Raw genomic sequence first — 20,232 nt, forward strand, 5'->3', positions numbered from 1 at the left:
GATGGTGCTTTCTCTGAAGACTGTCAGGACTATTGAGAAGGATCAGATGGCGCTTGAAGGTAATCCTTAAAGCCCTCCAATAGCTCCTTGAAGCTACTTGAAGTGGAGGACACATGTTGCCGCACAGGTGGATGGCGCACTGGCGGCCCATCTTAAAGGCTCCGCCACTCCCCCGCCAAGGTCGAAATTTAACCCCGTGTCAATTGTCCTTACGCTCCTTGAGCCACCGCCCGGCCGCCCGCCGCGGCTTCTGTTATTGTGTCAGACATTTTTTCCTACATGCAACGACAGGCAGGACTCTAAATTCCGCTGGGAGTCGATGAATGGAGTCGAGTCGAGTTGAGGAAAAAAAGCAGGGCCAGGAGCGAGGAGCGAGGAGCGAGGAGCGAGAAGCGCGGAGGAAGTCCTGGGCCGGGAGCGGAGAAGACAAGGCCATAATTTAAGTCGCTAAAGTTTTGCGCCTTTTGTTCGCTTGCCAGCAAAAGTTATTGAAAATCGCGCAAGGGTTGGGTTTTGTTGCCGCAGAGAAAGGGTTCGAAATTGAAAAAGAAAGCGAATGTCAGGTGGTTGGGCTGGGGGGCTGGGTGGCTACGTGGCTATGTGGCCCGGTGGTTCGGTGGTTCGGCGGCTAGGCGGTGGAGTGGGTGATTTAGTGTTAAATAAAAACTTTTAAATTGCCATTTGATCGTTTGTTTAGCGACAATAATGTCGTCGTCGTTCCTTACCCTATCTAAACCCATCGAATTGAATGCGCCAGGGTCCTGTGACAGGTTTATAGGTCGCTTCCTTCGCAACAGCCAGGACACTGCCACTGCCACTGCCGCAGCCCGAAAGGGTGAGGGCGTCGTGACAATGACATTGTTTCGCTGACAGTTGTAGCAAATTTATTGAAAAGGTGTTCCTCGCTATTTGTTTCGTTTCGTTAAGTTTTCTGCTTTGTATTCCGCATTTCTTTCCTTTCTGGCCCTGTGGCTCTGCGGCTCTGCGGCTCTCTCGTTCTTGGGGAGATGTCAAAAATTTATTGATATGTTGAAATTGCTTCTTGGCCCGCCATAAAAACTTTGACAGCTCCATTTTTTGCCGCTGCTGGGTCGCATTGTGCTAAATTTGACAGCAATTGTTTTGTTTGACAGTTTGTCGTCTCTCCGGCGAAATGATGATGTCAATATGCAAAGCAGTTTCCAGAACGCTTCGGAGGCGGAGGCGGAGGCGGAGGCGGAGGCGAGGAAGCGAGGGTGGTGTTCTCAAAGGCGAGCCCTGCAATCGGCACATTCCGGACTCCTCGTCCCACGGAGGCACATGTGAAGCGAATGAATGAAATATCCGAATGGACTTGAATGGGTATCGAAAGTAGTTGACAGCTTTGGTTGACGGGTCGGGTCGGGTCGGGTCGGATTGGGGTTCTAGGGATCGGGTTGAGCATTTTAGCATAACAACAGATGGCTTTAAGATGGACTGGCCTTGACATTGACTGGAGGAGGACTTGGGAGGCCACTGTTCGATTGTACTATTATTAAACATGTTCAGTATTTTCAGCCCAATCGCTTCGGAAGATCTCCTGGGGGAGCGTTCAACTCCAAGCTATGTATGCCCAGAGACAATTGGCTCGGATGGCGGATAAGGGCACGGCCAGAGTCGTCCATTTTCGTTGTTTTTATGGTCTAGTTTAGTCTGGGTTCGGGTTTCCAGCGTCTTAAGTCTTCTTCAATGCCAAGCGAAGCGTGAATATTGTTAGAACGAGGGACCAGCGGCCTGCGGGGCAGGGGCAGGGGCGGCCAGCATTTATTAATAATTACCACACTGAATATGGGAAAGAGCGGAGCGACGGAGCCACAAGCACAGTACATAGGTAGTAAGAAATTTATTTGTTATTTATCTTTTTGGCATTATGCATGAATGGCAATAAAAAATATCCACATACATAAATATGTTAGTTAGCCAGAAATGCGGCAGTGGCAGTGGCAGTGGCAGCGGCAGCGGCGGAAGGCAACAACGAGAGTGCCATAAAAAGTATCTTAACAATCCATTCGCTGCTCGGTTCTCAGGTGTTGGCCACATTCTGTCTCGCTCGCCCAGCCAGTCTCCAGTCTCCAGCTCCGACTCTGTCCCTGTCTCTGTCTCTGGGAGTTCAGTCAATAGATTTGGATCACTTTGCAATGCCAGAAGCAGAGGGCAGAAACATAACCAGAGGAGGAAGACGCTGCGAGAAAAAAGACGGCACAAAGACTCGTAAAAATAATGAGCTGGGCACGACGACGATGGCGACAATCACGATGGGGCCGGGGACCGGGGACCGGGGGCCAGCTAGATGACAAGCAGTCAGAACCGAGAACTGGCTCGCAAAGGGAAGGATCCCCAAATAGGGCCAACCCTCGAGGTTCAGACTGATTCCAAGTCAATAAGATTAGGCCCTCGTAACTGTACTACCCACATGTCAAATCTGGGATCTGGGATCTGAAATCTAGTATCTAGAATCTAGTATCTGGAATCTGGGATTATCATTTGTTTTTCCCTTAGTTTCTCCGACGAGCTTCCACAAATCGCCTTATCGCAGTGCAAACAATGAAGCCATTGCTTTGATTTCGGATCTGGAGTGAAGAGCCATTGTTGTTAGGCATTTATTTACTGTTTGTGTGGGGACAACTTCCCTCCACTGTTTAGGAGAACTAAATAAAAAATAAACCCAAGCCCAATCCCAATCCCAGACCCATACAGATACCCAAACCCATGCCGAAACCGAAACGAAAACAAAATCACAGCGTATTCTTGGAAAATTGGCCTCATGACTTTGGCATGCTGCGGTTAGTTGATGGAAACTGAAAACTGAAAACAGAAAACCCGGGCTGGAGCTGAACCGACAACTCGGATTCCTATTCGTAATCGCTGCCCGGGCCCGGTATCTTATCGCACTTTTCAACGGAGACACATGCCAGTTCAAATAGAGACCCAAACACCCCCGCAATTCACGCAATCCGGGCCTGATAAGTGTCGAGCAGTGGGTTTTCGGGGTTTTCGGGGCGGAAGAATGGGCGATGGATTCTCAAACCTTATCGGGGGCCGTACAGATCCGTACAGATGGGTGTGTACTCTGTACTCTGTACTCTGTAGTCTGCCAGGGGTCGCATTGTTCGGAGAGGAACTATCCAATATTTGCGGAAGATCAACAGGTGCCAGAGACGCGGAGTCAGCCTCCCAAAAATAGTGGTTGTGCAATCACCTGGCGACAGAACGGAGACTCTCTGTCACTGAGATGACCCACTAACTGCTCCCCTGCCAACCACTTTCCCAAGGAACCACCATGTCGATGGAAAATCTAAAATCTAAAAGCAACCAGCTCCCATCAGAGAAGTGTACGAGGAAATGATCGCAGCCCCTCCCCATCGCCTCCCGAAAAACACCTCCCATGGGCCGTTGCATTCGAGAAATTTCAATAATTGCGGCTCATTAAAGTGCTCGGATAATGGGGGGCCGCCGAAAAAGGCAGACTCAAAGACTCTCAGAAGCCGGGCTCCCGCTCCCAACACTTCCGATTATGAAATGTCTGTCGCTCGTTTGACAAAACACGGCGACGAACAACGGTGATCAGCGATCGCAACATGGAAATGTATCTATAATGCAATTACGGGCCAGATCGGGGTGGCTGCCAGGCGATCGCAGAAAGCACTCCAGCAGAAACCAGAAACCAGAAAACAGACAACACACAACACACAACACACAACAGGCAGCAGAAACTCAAACTCAAACAGAAACAGAAGAGTAAGGTGCCAGCGCATCAGCGAATCAGCGATCAGCGAACGACGAAGACGACAACGACTACGACTCATTAAAACAATTTTAAAAAATAATACAAAATAATTACAATAAATTATGATTACGCTTGACAGTGACAGTGGCCACGAATACGAATGGGAGTACTGCGAATGGGCTCTGCGACTCCATCGATGTCTGGAAGTGGGAAAACGCCAAGTAGATGGTGGATGGTAGATGGTGGTGGTGTTCCGCGGCTTTTCCGTGGTGTTGGTGGCACTTCCAGTGGTGCTACAGGTGCAAGTTACGATGACGGCAGCGGAGAGGCCCAGAAACTAAAGACCAGAGCCCAAAGACGATGACGACGACACCCGAGAATCACTCAACTGTGGCCAAAAAGTTCGTTGTTCATTTGCGCTCGACTCCCGGCTTCATTATGCTGGGCAGGGAACAAGGGGTATCAAGGGGGTATATGGGAGTCCATGGAGCTCTGGTACACATCACATGCTCATACCCCAAACAAGATTGCCCAAGAAGTGCCTGGAAGACCTTCCAAGCGACCCGCTTCGAGGGTAGTTCGAAGTCGGTGCCCTCCTGGGCGAGCCTCCTACCCTGTGATGGCTTTCTGCCGGTGCCCGGTGTGTGCACTTGGCCTCTTCGCTTTAATTCAATTCAATTTGGCCACAGAAATAATTACAAACTGTCCAGGCTAACGCGCAGCGTGTGAGCGCTGCGAAGTGGCGCCCAGCGCCGCCCAGCGCCGGTGACATGTACTATGTGCCGCCACGACCAAGGTCTAGAGGCAGCTTCTTGGCCGGATTTGTGGCAGGGGCGGGGGCAGGGCGGGGAATTTATCAAAAGGCCATTAAAATCAAATTGAGGCGCAGACAAGCGACAAACAAGTCCAAATAAATGGGCGAAGGTGGAGATCCAAACTGGGATGCCGATGGCGGTGGAGGTGGATGAGGAGATGGATGCAGAGCAGAGCTCGGGAGATGTCGAATGTGATGGAGTGGTGGCATGATGGACATGAGTATTGGAACATACATCAAGCGCGACTCGATGCTCTGTCAAATGCATTTCTGGCGACATAAAAATCTCCTCGAATCGTTAAAAATGCATCATCATCAATTTTTGATGCATATTTAATGTAACGAGAGGCGAGTGTATCTTTGTATCTCTGCCTCGCCGGAGCACGTGTATCTCCGCATCTGTATCTAGGCTGTATCTGTATCTGTGTGTTCGCCTGCCGCGGCGGTGTCGCCACCAATTTAACTGCAAAGTGGCGCATAAAAATTGATTTACTCGCGGCGCTGTGTCGGCTGATCCGATCGACTCCGATACAGTTTAGGTGGCCCGGGTTATGGCTCAATTAGGGGCTGCAGGGGGCGGGGGCGGTGGCGGGGGCTGATTGAAAGCTGGCCAGCCCGGGCCGGATATCCTAGCTGCTCCTTTGTCGGCACATGTACCTGTTCGGCAGCCTCTGAGGTTAACCTCAGGACAGGTAACGAGGACCTCGCCGCGGCAATCGCCTGCGAGATTTCACAAGCAAACGCGAAGCGCGCGCAGTTCCTCTTCTCTTCCCGGGTTCCCGGAACCCTCAGATCCCACCCGATCGCGGTGGCGGTGAAAGTTGTGAGGGCGCAGCACTTCGGGGGAAGGCCGATTAGAAACCTCCTGCTATTTGCTATTTGCTGTTTGGTATTTGCTGCTGGGCCGCCGAAGCGCTCCGCTGGTTTCCGCCAAAATAGCAGCCAACAGAAGAGCCACTGCCGAAAACTGACAGCAGAATTAAAGTCAAGTCAGGGTAGCTTTCATAAATTAGTCATTGAACCCGGCAATGCCTCGCCAAACGGGCAGGGCAGCAACAATGCCGGAGCGTAGCCCACGAAATCGGAATAATGGCGGGCTAAATGCGAGCACCGGGGGCGCAGCTAATTTTTTATAGTGTGAATCTGGCCCCAAAGTCTAAAACAATATGGCATCGGAGGCGGGAGCCAGAGCGGGGTCTACGCTTTAATAACTTTTCTATGGATCTATGGGGGTATGGAGTAGGGGGCGTTGGTTGGTCTTCCAGAAGAGGGGGCCAGATCGAGCGATTCTTCGGATTCGGATTACCCCTCACCATCAGCTGGCACTTGAGATTCCCGAAATGCCCTCGGCTCACCTCCGAAGTGGCCAGTCAACTGGGCCAAGCCACCCACCGGCAAATGGCCGGCCGAATAATATTTAATTTATGCAAAACAGCTACACCAAGTCGGCCGACTAGGTGGATGTGGATGTGGATGTGGATGTGGGACTTTGTGGCACAGTAGTGTGTGGAGTGGCAGTTCAGAGAAATTCGGCTCGCTGCGAGCTGCGGGCGGAGGCATTCCATTTTCATATCCATTTCCATTTCCCAGGGGCTACGCTAATTAGCCAAAAACAAAACCCGAAATAAATAATACATAACTAACAATGAGCATAAAATTTGAAAAATGTTTTCGGTTTTCTAAGTTCTCCCCGGCTTTACTATGTATATTTTCCATTTTTGTTAACTCATAGAGGCATTCGTCCAGAAAACAAAATTCAAAAATGGCGCACACTCGAAGAAACGAAAGCCGAAACCGAAAACCGAAAACTGAAAACCAAAAATCCAGGGGGGAGAAATGAGCGGAGCAGGTGGAACTTGAGCAGCCACTTCAGATAAAGCGACGTGAACTCGGAGACGCTTGGCTGGTTGACTGAACGACTAAATGGCCGAGTGACTGACGAACTGACTGATTTTCGGGCTTATCCGCGGCGACTGTACCCCTCGCCTACCGTAGTCTGAGACGATCCGTGACCGCGGCGCCATTTCTATGATTTGCCAAAATAAACAGTAACTTTCTTTCCACCTGGGTCTCTGCCGGGTCAAAGGCCAAGAGATCGGCAGCCAAGACCTTCAAAACGAGAAAAATGGATGAAAAGCTGGCCTGGTTTTGGCTGGAGATGGTGCTACTGGAAGACCTGAGATCGGGAAGGTATAGCCCTAGACTAGATACTCGACTAGATAGCCGCCAAGACTCTTGGCCGAAATGCCAACTTTTCAGACACTCTGCAGCCCATATCTCAGGCATGCTCCGTCCGATTTCGAAAAGGATCACCATTTTGCAGTCAGGGTTCCAATCCCCTTTGATCTCAACCAAAATATGGGCAACAAAACTTTTTAAGATTTTTATCAAAAAATCATGAGGGTACCCCTTAAAAATTTCGAAATTTGGGTCAAATTTTTAGTTTGTCGGATTTTGATGGGGAATGATTCTACTTAGTTTTCTGAGCTCGGGAAGGTATAACATTCCACGATCAGCCCAGTATCAGCTGAGATATAAACATTTTCCTTTCCGAAAATTTCAAAATTTGGAAACAGGTTTTGAGTTTTTTTTATTTTTTCAAAATCGGAATTTTTGGTGCACTTTTTAGCGGATATCTTGAGTATTTCTCATCCGATTTAAGATCGGAATACCATTTACGAATCAGAGAACTAGTCCCCTTCGATCTACATCAAAACATCTGAAATATCAGCCAATGAAATTTGGACCCAATTTTTGGCCAAAATCATGAGGGTACCCCTTAGAAAATTTTGAAATTTGGGTCAACATTTTAGTTTATCAGGTTTTGATAGGGAATGATTCTACTTCGTTTTCTGAGATCGGGAAGGTATAACACTTCGTGATCTGTCAAAAACTTCCCGAGATATACCCACTTGGAGATACAAAAATGTCAAAAAAATTGAGAAAAATGATTTCTTGGAAGCTTTTGTTCTTTTCCTGATGCAGAGCGGAAGCTGGTGATCCCCAATCCTTGAATGGTTACTTACATAATAGAAATGCCTCAGAAACTATGAAAAAACCAAGCCTTGGCCCACATGACCCTTCCCCACAGGATGTCTCCAATAACCCGCGATAGTATTGGAATCCGGGCATCGGCGTCCCCATTCGCACTCGTATCTGGCCCCGCACGGGCATCTCGCAGATGCGAGCAGTGCAGCGCACTTTTAGTGTAAGCAATAAAATTTACTTTTATTAAAGAAAAACGAACCGAATTCAAAAGAATTTTCGCGACTTGTTTTGGCGTCGAGCGGCGACAACGTCGACCACATAAATTTAAAACCACCTACACATAAATTTTTCTAGCCGCAGATACAAAAAATAAACTGCAATAATCATTGCATTGCGGCAGCAACAGCAACAACAACAACAACAACAACAACAGCAACAGCAACAGAAGCGGCAAGTGCAACTGTCAACTATTAAATGACATTTAACATGCCCACGAAGTGCTGCAGGTTTTCGGGTGGGGTGGGGCGGTGGGGCGGTGTGGGAGCCGGGGGGCGCGGACGACCGAGGGCGGATAAGACACGACACCCCCTCGGCCCCCCAGGAGCCCCGGGCCGCCACTCAACGCCGGCGACTGTCAACGGCGAGATATGGCGGCATTAGTTTCTTAAAATATCACTTCAAATTTCAAATCAAGTCATCAGCAGCCCCGTTCCGCTCGCACATGATATATCCGCCCGATCCGCCCGCGCCTCGCGATTTTTTATCAGAGCGACTGTATGGATAATTTCAATTATAATTTATATGCGATCACGGCGCTATTTTTAGCCAAGTGGCTGCTGGAGGCCTCACGTCGCGCGGCTCCGGGCAGGCTCTGATTGGGACTCAAATCTAATCTAAAGTGCTCCTCGCTGGAGCGGATCAGAATGGCATCGGCATCGGCACCGGCACCAGCCCCTCCCACACTGAAAGGCAGGCGCGGAATTTTGAATTTTTTATTACAGAAGGGGCCTAAACTAAACCGGGTCTAAACTAAAGCCAAAGGGTTCTACATCCTACTGCTCGAAGCGCTCTACCGGAGGATCGCAGGGTCTAGTCCTTGGGGCCCTCGTCTGAAGGGGAGCTGGAGCTGGAGCTGAGAGTGGCGGTGGAGGGGGAAGCAGCGGCAGTGGCGGGATTGGCGGAAGGAGCGGTGGTGGCGGCGGCAGTCCGCGTACACGGAGCGGCAAGGGAACCCCTGGACATGACCGAAGCCTCAAGGTCCAGGAAGTTCTGCATCATGATCTCACTCTTTTGCCGCTCCGTGTACAACTGCCGCGCCATCTTCACCAGCTCCTTCGCCAGCTCCATGGGGTCGCTGACCTGCTGCAGGAGGACCTCCGGGCTGTCGTAGCGCCTGCGCTTCGGGTTCTCCGACGAGCCGGCGTTCCGCACGAAGGGCACGCACCGGACGGCGGCGTCCGAGGGGGTCTTCTGCTGGTCCAGCAGGTTCTTCAGGTAGGTCTCGTACTCGGCCTTGCGGATCTTGCGCTGCTCCAGCTCGTTGCGTCGGTGGGGTTGCGGCAGCTCGGCCTTGCGGGGCTCCTCGGGCACGAGCTCCGTCTGGGAGTCCTCGTCCTTCAGGTTGCTGGTGCGGACGGTGGCGGACACCTTGGTGTCGGGGCCCTTGTTCATGCCCAGGCGCTGGCAGTCGAGGCGGAACGACCTGGCCACCACCGCGGGTCTCTGCAGCTGCACCTTTACGAGGGCCAAGGAGATGGACTTGAGCGACTGCATAGTGCCTTGAACTGGGAGGGAGTTGGTCTCACCAAGCTAATCACAGCAGACCAAGGTCGTACTCACCGAACTTAATTTGAAAATAAGGAGCCGGAAAAACTAGAAGTCTAACACACTGGACGATTTGGAAAAAAACTACAATTATTGGGAGCTGGGAGAGCTGTGTTGCGCACGAAACACTGGGATTGAATGAGTCTCGGGGGGGGCTGACCCGACCAGGTCCCGAACGGGCCGATTCCAAGGCCTACTAGCCGGCAGGGCCTACTCGAGGCGGAGATTCGGAGCAGTAATCGAGTGCCATATGGACGAGCGGCATCGGCATCGGCATCGGCCGCGGCAAAGCACGCCATATGAGCATTACCACCCCACCGGTCCACTCCCGGGCACATTACTCATTCATTTCCCGCCAACGACAACGACTTCATCAGAGAGTGGAACACCAACACCAGCCAGCACACATTCGATGAAAAATTGGATTTGCGTTTTGCATACGAGGGGGTGGGCCCTCCGGGCGACCCCCAGGCCAGATCCTGGCTGGAAATAAAAACGAAAGGAAAGCAGTTAGATTTCTCCGACTGCGAGTCGCTATTTTGATTGATTTGAATGTTACGTTGAGTGCGCAGCTCAGCTCGGCCCGGCTCGGATGTGTGACTGATGATTGATGGACTTGGCAGTACCCTTCACCCCGCGGCCCGCGGCCCGTGCAGAGGAAAAGAATGTATCGCTTCCTTCGTCCTCCGACGCGGGGGGGGGGAACAAAAGTAATTTCCAGACCCTGACAGGCGAATGTCAGATTCGACGACATGCGATTTCTAATATGGAGCCAATTGGAAGAGAAACAGAACCTGGTGCCGAACTGGGGCAGGGACAGGGACAGGGACAGGGGCAGTCTTGTCCAGATTTTATTAACAGTTGAGGTCCTAGCTCCGCTCAGTCCTCCCACCTCCCAGTCCGGCACTTTCCCACACTTTCCGCTCCTTTCCAAAACGCCAAGTGAATGACCAGAAGCAGCGTTCTGGCTGCCACCTTCGAGTGATAACCACTCCTCCGGTGCGGGCTGACCCACTGAACTTTCCCGCAGTCTCCAGAAGCTGGCAGCAGGCAGCTCACGTGTGGGAGCGCCGTTCACACAGCGGACCAAGACCGAGCTCGAAACCCACGAAGTACGAGTCGGGGGTCCACTTCCCCAAGACGGGGCCGGATGTGGTTGCGTAGAGAGAGGCGACCCCTCCAGTGGCAGACAGCCACTGCTCTCGAGAGCCCCCTGAAACGCGGCATGCAACGTACTTTCTGTTTGTCTAAGCCGCCCCGCTTCGCCCCGCTCCGCTCCGCTCCGGGTAACTAAAATAATAACAATAATAGTACATAATACTAACTCAAAACGCCAACTTCCGAAAGCCGAACTCCGTCATTACTCCATTTTTCCACAATTAAAAGGTGGATGATGTCGGGCTCCCACTAGAGAGTCTTCAGTCTCCAGTCTCCAGTCTTCTCGAGGGTCTAGGTGAATGTCTTTCCTGTCTCCCTCTGCCCTCTGTCTCCCTCCTACGTTTTATTTGCTTTTTAATGCCGTGTGTGTTGGACCCTCCTCCTTCTCCTCCGACTTCTGGGCCGATGTCAACGGCTATTTGAAAATTATTGGCCGTACGAGGTACTTCCCATCGCAAATTACCAGCCTCGATGGGAAATCCATCCATTCAATCCCGCAGCCCGGGCTGCGTGCGTCTCTATTGCCAGTTTGTCGCGGCATTGTGCCTCGAAAGTCGCTTAACTGACAATTTGGAGCGATAGATGGGAGCGGAGGATAAGGCGCCGAGGCACGCAACGGAGGGCGGACGGAGGGCCCCAGACGGAGGGCCGGCGGAGTCCATAAAGGATTCAATATAGAAATTAATGTTGCACCGCCTTCGAGGAACGTAAAAACACAAAGGGAAGGCCAAATAAATTACGATAAGCAGCGGGCGGCCACCCACCGGGCCACCAAGCCACCGGGCCACTGCCTGGTTGGGATAAACAAGGGCCCGGAGGGTGGGGGCCGAAGGGATTTCCGAAAGGGGCGAAAAATTGCACCAAAATTAATAAGGAGTAGCCGAAAAAAAGCGACTTGGCAGAAATGGATCGACTTGGCAGGAACAAGTCTTGTGGCGAAAGCTTCGGGGATAGGCGACTGGAAGAGTGTCCTGTAGAGGCCAGAGTTCCATGGGTGGATATCAGTACCTTATCCCAAGGTTTTGGAGGGAGGGTATGGGGATTGGCCCGAGATAGGAGAGCATAGACTGATACCATCATCCCGATATAGGAGCCTACCGGCGAGGACAAGTCCCACAACTACTATACTCTACCACACAGTCTCCAACTCTACTGTCAGTGCCCAAATACCCTCCATTTCCGATTGCAGGGGACTCTGGCCAATGGGCTCAAGTAAAAAATTATTGAAAGTTTATGAAAATAACAGGAGAAGAAAAAATTAAGAATGTAAAAGCCAGAAACAAAAACAAAGACGGGGAAAATAACCCAAACACAGCACAACAATTGCTCGCCGGTTCGGTTGTGGCTTTCTTTTATTCACTTTTTTTTCGCTTTTTTTTTTTGGATTTTTTACAACAGCAACAGACGGTGTCGAAGGGGGTTTGGGAGTGGGTGGGGTGGGGTGGAGGTGGAGATGGGGGCCGCAAGACAGCGGCATATTGCAGCCTTTGATTCCTTTTCATTTAATTTTCTCCGCTTTTTTCTGGCTCTGGTAAAGGATACGGGCGACCGACAAAAAAAAGGAGGAAAATGAGGAAAGGAAATTTTATTGTTACACCAGAAAAATAACAACAGGGGCGGGGGGAAAGGGCAAGGGGCAGGGGGCTGGACAGGGGCGGGGACGGGGACGGGGACGTCGCATTTTGGCTACGTTTCCGTTTCCGTCGAAGACGAAGTCGAAAGCCCAGGGCCCGACGTCAAAGTCGAACTCCAGCCATATCGAAGGCGATTACAGGACGAAAAAATATTCGTATCCGTATGGAAGGAAGAAAGTTCGGCCCGGCAGGGGGACTGGGCGGGAATTATAATAACTTTTCCCCATTTTTTTGTTTGCTGCTGGTCAACGGCAGCTGGCTGCCGGGGTGGCCAGAGCCGGAGAGGGGTTAGGTTCGCCAAGAACAGGCCTTGTTTACATTTTTAATAATGCAAGTCGAGGAAAATCGAAAGGCGCAGAAAATAAAAATTAAACATTGAATACTGGATACGGGATACGGGATACTGGGCTGGATGGATCTGAGTCCTGTGGCCGAAAGGGGCTGCGACTCAATAAACAATCGCCATCGCCAACCCTCTCCCGCCGGCTTTTGGTCCTGCGAGCCACTAGTGTTTGAAGTCTAAGCCCCCCGGCCTCGCTTCGACTTCTGCTACAATTTACAATTTTTATTACCCATTTTGGGCGAGTCAAATTAAAAATTAATTACACACTGCAGGGGCGGGGCGAGGGGGCAACGCAGAAATACAGAAAATTCATAAAAGTAAAGCGCAGAAATCTTTTTGATTTCTCGGCGCGCTTTTTCTTCGTAATTTCATTGTTGTCGTTCGAAATAATTCAATTAAATGACGCCACACGACGATTGCTCATTGAAACAACACGAGGGGACTCGGACTGCGACTGGGACTGGGACTGGGACTGGGAGGTTTGGTTATGGACTTGATATGGTTAGCTGCCAGTTAAAATGTACGACGTAATTAAAAACTTCCTGATTAAGCCCCGAACGAATAATGAGCCGGGGGGACACAGAGAACATTTTCTTCGAATATATTTCGGGCAGATCCAGATCCACGTCCACTTCAGATCAGAAGCTTCTGGGCCAGGCCCTGTTTCTTTCGAGTGTACTCGCAGAAACAGAACTCAATCCGAGCTCAAATCGGGTTCGACTCGCGCATAAAGATATTTATCAATTAAGTGAGCGCTGGCCGGCGATGAGCCAGCCCCAATTGCGACTAGTATGTGTTTGAATTCCGAATTCGGATTAATGATGCAATTGCCGGCCCGCATGCCCAGTCCCCACTGAGTAAATTGGTCCTTCGAGCTGCCACTTTCGAGCACTTCTTATATAAGCTCTGCCCTCCAATTTAAAGTGTACTCCGCATTTTTGTGTACTTTCGTCAGCCGCAATTCGGCATTAATCACTTAGCAGGTAATGCAATAACAATAAAATATTATTATTAACAACCAGTTTGCCCCGGCGACTATTATTATTATTATTTTTATTGTGACTGCGATTGTGATGTGATTGCCCGCTCGGGCCCGGGCCCGGGCCCGGGCCCGGGCCGGACTCCAGGGGGAGGCCGGGGGAAGAAGTACAGTCGAAAAGTACAGTCTGGGCCAAAAGTCGGCGGGCTTTCGATCGGCAACTCGTCCGCCCCCCGTCCGCCAGCCGATCGCAGCCGCAGCCACAGCCACTGTGTGCGGCCGAGTCATGACAATAAAGCAAATAAGAGTGGAAAAAGCTACCAGTTTATGGCGGCAATTAAGTAATTTTTTAAACACTCCGCAGCTCCACAGCTCCAGTACAGTAGCTCCGTAGCAGGCCCCAAGTAAGTCCGACTTACCCCCCAAGTAAGACAAATATGGATCTCGTATCTGGCCATAATTTTTACCTGCTCGCGCGAGAGTGTGAGTGTGAGTGTCTTACTTAGGCAACAACATGAGCCACAAAAATTGTCATAAAACTGCCAAAAATATACGTTAATTACCTGTTAAAGGTTTTTCATTAAACTCGTTAAAATACACATAGCTCCCTCTCGCTCCGAGCCGCTCCAACAGAAGGCAACAGGGCCAGAAGCACCGTTCGGAAGATCGGCCTCAAAACCTTAGAGGGCACTTTGGTTTTCGGCGGAGACGGCGTCGGAGTCGGAGTCGGAGACATTGCATATGTAACGTGTGAAGTTAATTAAACCCGAGTACAAGTTTATTACAAAATATGATTTTAGTTCACACACATCCGAGATCTGGGCTGTGAGCGGGACGGGTAGAGCGGGGAGCGAGTTGCGAGCGAGACGGCAGATCGCTCGAGAGTTGCACGCAATATGGCGCTTTTATTCGCTGGCATTTTGAAAGGTCTCTGGTGGGGCTTAGAGGCTCCTCTCCAATTACTTTTTACGCTTTTTTTAATATTTGTGGGAGCCCCGGGGAGAGCCCTACCAGGCCTATTCGGAGGACTAATCCACCTCCCATGAGGCGCTGACGAAAATCAATAGGTCCCCCCTGGGGGACTCCACATATGTATATAGCTCGTAGAGATATAGCTTTCCGCTCCTCCAAACCCTGAGCCCTGAGCCCTGAACTTAGCAGGGACTGCAGCCAACACGGCCACTGACACATGAACACCAGTGTTATTAATAAATGAATTGCATGTTAACAATAAAAGTTGAGAGCGCGGCCCAAATGGAACAAATGGAACACACGGGCATGAAAAGCAGCTGAAAACCCGTGAAATATATGTGTGTGCCGCCACATATCCGTGTTTGCACGTTTTTTGTATCGAGGAGCTGCCAGCCAGTCCTGCTCCGCTCGGTCGCTTTTCGCTTTTCGGTTTTCGGTTCAGGTTTCGGGTATCGGGTTAGGGCCACCGCGAATAGTTGGTAACAATAATGAACGAACACTTGGCTCTTGGGCTTGGGCTTGGGCTTTGGCTTGGGGCGGGGTAGGGAGAGGAAAATAAAAAACTAGATTAATATCTCCCCCGAGTCCTTTTAGTCAAGTTTGAACCCACAGGCGACCATGTTCAGGGAAGGAGTAGTATAGTGCTCTGCATATGAGAGGTGTTCGCACTCGGAGGGATATTATTGAGAGTCGCTCTCCAACCACCATATAGAGGATATAGTACCCGACTTTCGAATGGAGGAAGCTAATCAATACATCCCCAAATCAGACCCAGCCCACTGTGCCTCGCACAACGAGCCTCGCATGCAACGGCGAGAGCTGCCACATCGCCTTTCGTCATCTATTGGCTGGGAGCAGAGCCCGCACGGCCCCAAATGTAAATATATGTGCTATATACAAAAGCCAACTATTATCGCCTCCCCGGAGACCCCCGCCCGGAAGAGGCAGCCGACTGTGGAAAAAGTTCCACAACGCCGTCGTTGACTTTATTCCTATTCGTATTCGTATTCGTTTTAAATGAAAATTAATTTATGCGAATCGATAAGCCGTCGGGGAGAACTGCGGCAGAGGTGGAAAGTTGGGCCAAGGTGCTCCGGCTTCGCCGCTAGGTGGCGCCGCCCGCTTCCAGGACCTGTCAACCCTTCAACCCCTGTCGGCCCTGTCGGCCGCTGCGCTGCCGTGTGCGTGTCCCTGCTTAGCATTTTGGTTAGTCACTGGTCAGTCGAATGGTTAATTGAAGTCATTTCTCCGGCCCTCGTTGGCGACTCGACTCGGGCATGTGCCTTTATTATTGAAAGGTGATAACAGTCCGGGGGTGGGTGCTCTGGGCTCTAGGGCTAGGTGTTAAGTGGGGTTAACCTGGCCGGCCATTCGGGCTCATGTCCGGGCATGCCGCGGCCTAATTGGGGCTCCCTTCCCGGCCTATCTGGGTATCGGGCTAATTCCTGCTCATCAATCTGGCCAGAAGGGAGGGGCTCCGCTCCGCTCCGCCCGATTATTTATCGGGACTTGGCACGTCGATCGCCCCGCCCGGCCCCGAAAATCAATAGCGGAGAGTGGCAAGGAGGAGGCCCAGAATGCCGACACGTGTCCAAGCTCCAAGTGCCAAAGCTCCGTCTTCGAGCCCCGATCCGGAGCTGGAGCAGTTCTGCGTACAGATTCCCATCGTCGTGGAGCGTCGTGGCTCGCTGCGATCGTGATCCGGCCGATGCAGCGCACGCATAAGTCATAAGGCGGGGAGGTGGACTTGATAAAAATTATTACACCTTTATGGGTGATCACGTACGGAGGGGGGGCCATAAATCTCGGCTAGAAGAGCTCCAGATGATGGCAGGGCCGGCAGATAAGGCGCAATACGCAAATGAGAGATACGGGGATCGCTGCGAGAAGAGTCGCTTCGGGCCCCTGAGGAGGGGAGCCGCTCCAAATACCCCAAAAATCAATACCCCAGACCAGACCAGAGGCCCAGACCACTGTTACAACCTCCTTAATTACAAGCACAACTAATAAGGGCCCTGCCCGGCGTGGACTGCACGGTGTCATGTGACGAAATCCTCCCCGAGGGCCGGTGGTGGACCAGTAATAACGTAATAAATATTCAAATTACGCTATTCTCTCCATTGGAGCGGCCATTTTCGAGCAGTTTTCGCCCATTTGGCCCATTTCGAACTGCCGTTCTTCCACCTGGGCCAGCCGGGGCGAGGGCCAAGCCGCGAACCGAGAACCGAGAGCCAAACATCACCATTAACACGACGAACCAAACGTATGTATCGGGCCAACTGAGGCGGAGCCCCCGCCCACTACCCACCTACTATACACCACCTACTATACACTATATATTTGTATTTCGTATTCCCGCGATAAAGGCCGCGGTATTGGTAAAAAGTAAGCTGTGGCACATTTATAGTTGCATTATGCTAATCAAATGACACCCAATGGTGGCCCGGCCGCCACTCCGACTGACCCCTGGGCGCTGTGCCGGCCTGGCTCGGGGGTTGTTATTTTGACATTCGAGTTAATAGATCGGTTTTGGCCATAAATTAGCATTTTATATAGGCACTGCCCGCCGAGGGCCGCCCGCCATAGGTGTGTTGAGCAGTTCATTATGTACGAAAACGAAAACGAAAACGAAAACTAAAAGGAACACTGGCAGGACACTGGGAGGACTGTGTGTCCTTTGCATACACGGCCTGCCTGCCAAATGAGTTCGTTGTCCCAGGTGGCCATTTTCGGGGGACATACTTTCCGCGGCCCGGCAGGCGTATTGTTCGGACCAGTGCCAATTAATTACATGGAAATCGAAGGGAAACACGCGCTCCAAACGGGGTCTGGTGGCCGGAGCTGGCCCCATAACTCCAGAGCCATCTGAAACTTCGCACTCTCATGTATCTCAGGCTCGGGGGCCATCAAGTGGCACTTCTTCGGGAACTGGCTTGTCAGCTGCCCGGGATTTGCATAAGAACGCCAACACAGAACCCGAGGAAAGGATCAATCAATGGCATAGTCGGTTATGCTAATGACGGGGAAACAAACTCCATTTCCTCCTTCGGAATCGGAGAGAGCCACCGACTCTGCGACCGGGCCTGCATTTATAATTGTGAGAAAATCGCCGCGCCGCGCCGGGCATCGATCGGGCACATCTGCAACTATTCCATAACTGGCGAATGCCAGATAGGCGAGCGGCATAATGGAAATAAATAATATCCGCCGGCATTCAAATGCAAATGATTCGCATCGGAAGTGTATTGAAATCGGAATCACCGCACGGCGCGGAGGGCGAGGGATAGGGATCAAATCAAGATCGAGATGGAGATGGAGATGGAGATCGGGGATCAACCCCCGGAGGAAAATCAGTACCTGGCAGCCTTGCCTCAAGATTATGCAAATGAGCCGAGGCCGAGGTCGAGGCGGCTGCAGGGTTGAAGGGCTGAAGGGCTGAAGGGCTGAGGGACTGAAGGGCCGAAGGAGTCCCCGGGAAGGAGTATTTGGCAAATTTGCCAAAATCAATTGATTGTTCGCTTTGTTCGATCTGCGACAATTTCGAGTGGCATTTTGTGGTAATTGATACGCGTCCGAGGGACCGACATCGACATCGAACCCTTTCCCCAGGGCCCTTCTGTGCGAAAATCTGCCAACGGCCGGAAGAAAGGAAAGTTGGCAAAACATCGCAAATCAGATTGGCGCGAAAGGGTGAAAGTGCCGGCCCTCTCCCCTGCTGCCCCGGCCGAAAAGAAAGGCAATGTATCATGTAATGAGATCAACTTGGCAGCGTTTAGCTCCGGCCTTTGTTTCCCGCCGATATGCGATCCCATTTGCGGAACAAAGGATCCCGCTGGGAGTGTGCGATTCCGGGAGTTAATCTGCGTTTAAGGACTTGTCCTTGTGCCACTTGACTCCCGGCCCTCTGACACCGCGCGGTCTTGGCCCTCGTGCGACCGCTCCCCCTATCTGGGCCTTCATCTCCACCTGCCGGGGCGGACGAGTGCCTCCGCCAACTGCTCCAGTTCCATATAATTCCATAGCCAATCTCGAGATCAAGATCAACTGTCGATGGGCTGCCTAGTTCCGCTCGCTCGCTCGCTGCGGCAAGCTGCTCGGGAAATCGCGACGTGTGTGAACTTCTGTGGCATTCAACTTTTATTGAGTGTATCTACAAGTGCGCGTTGCAAGAGATACTTTGGGCAGGCGGAGGGCGGAGAGGCCAAAGAGGGGAGGTTCACGTAAGCCTTTGTGGTCGCAACTGTTGGTCTATTGTTCTAGACGACGCCGACTGTGCACGAAAATTAATTTCCAACGGCAAGTGCAGTGCTTCTGGGGCGTGTGCAGGGGCGGTGGGGGCGAGGGGGGCTGGCCCGGGGGGGGGCGGGGGCAGATTTGCGAGGCGCTGATAAAAACCAGACGCTAAGGCTTGAAAAGGTCGTCGTTTGCGGCTCTGGATGTTGTTGCTGTTTGGCACAAACTTTTCGCGGGCCGCATAGCAAAGTGCACCGTTATGCGAAGAGAGAACGGCAAGCGAGCTGGTGCACTCGGCCGCGTATCTATGAGATACAAATGTGCAAAAGGCAAGTTTACATATGCCGCCCGCTGTTGGCCAATGTTATTTAGTAGTTAATAATGAGCATGTTGCCGCTGTCGTAGTTTGTTTTCGCACTTCCCCCGGCCGCAGCAGTGCAGGGTATCAGCGGGGGTATCAGCGGCGGACTAGAGATACACTAGCTACTTATAGATACAATGGATAGAGAGATGGACTCACCAGAAGCCGTGCGTGGAGGGCGGCGTCTGAAAAAAAGAGTTTCAAAAGGATTAGATCAACTTGGAATAGGAAATTGGCATTAGAGTTCTATGGACTAAGGCCGAGAGCCCCTAGAGAGGGTATCCCTCGGACGCAACCACCCCGAAGAGCCCACAAAAGTCACTTGTTGCCCCGCTGCCTCGGCTCTCGGTGCGTGCAACGGAGCACCCGCCCCACCGCAGCCCACAGGAGAATCCCAGCCATCCTGCCTGCCTCGGCTTCGGCCCGTCCTGTCCTGGCATAATGTGCGCCGTGTGTGTGCGAGCTGGGAGCCAAGGACATGCCGCTTCTCACGGCGCATTATGCAAATTTGGGGCAGGGGCTAAGGGAGGCACGGCAACGTGACGCATTGTGCGCTGGAATTCCCACAGATAAATCGGGTATCTGAGGAAGTCGCGGCTGGAAGTGCTCCGTACACACACACACACACACACACACACACACGTCTGCGACGGGGATCGGGCCGGCATTGATTGGCTCACGCACTTGTTGTGGGCCATTAATCAATGGCCTGCTTATGCTAATGTTTGCGGGCTGCTCTGGAAGGATGTGCCGGGCAGGACGGGCAGGACGGCCAGGATGTGGGGCAGACTTTTTGCTAAATGCCACAAAATGCCAATAAATCACATACGAATGCCAGTGCGAGTGCGAGTGCGAGTGCCAGTGCGGTTCTCCGGGCAGATCTCGCTTCACTTCACTTGTCAGCGGCATCATTAATAATCCTTTACTTTGCGCCATAGCCTACTTAGCGGCGTGCTGGAGGAGCGCCAGGACACCCAGACAGGACCCAGGCAGGGGCGAGCGGGCAGCCGAAGGTAAATGATGCAAATAAACAAATGTCATATGCGCTGCGCATCTGCAGAAGAAACCCTTTTCGTTTTCTGTCAACCTCAAAAATGTCATTAGGCAGGATGTGCTCTCCTTTCCCCTCCCTGCCTCGGAGGTCCTGCTTTCTCCTTTCCTTTCCTCTGTCGCTGCCTCTG

General features: G+C 51.7%; 1 protein-coding gene across 1 annotated transcript; it reads right to left on the reverse strand.

The window, feature by feature from the left end:
- Positions 1-8,525: 8,525 nt before the first annotated feature.
- On the reverse strand, positions 8,526-9,521 carry LOC6503812. The gene is made up of 2 exons (XM_001963660.4): positions 9,387-9,521; positions 8,526-9,331 (listed from the first exon to the last, which is right to left on the reverse strand). The coding sequence occupies exon 2, from the start codon at positions 9,318-9,320 to the stop codon at positions 8,637-8,639; it is 684 nt and encodes a 227-aa protein (XP_001963696.3). The 5' UTR covers positions 9,321-9,331; positions 9,387-9,521; the 3' UTR covers positions 8,526-8,636.
- Between the last annotated feature and the right edge of the window lie 10,711 nt (positions 9,522-20,232).

This window comes from Drosophila ananassae, chromosome XL (assembly GCF_017639315.1).
Source record: "Drosophila ananassae strain 14024-0371.13 chromosome XL, ASM1763931v2, whole genome shotgun sequence".
Lineage (NCBI taxonomy): Eukaryota > Metazoa > Arthropoda > Insecta > Diptera > Drosophilidae > Drosophila > Drosophila ananassae.

Coding starts and splice junctions, on each gene's coding strand:
- LOC6503812 (XM_001963660.4), bottom strand. CDS start 9,320: ATGCAGTCGCTCAAGTCCATCTCCTTGGCCCTCGTAAAGGTGCAGCTG.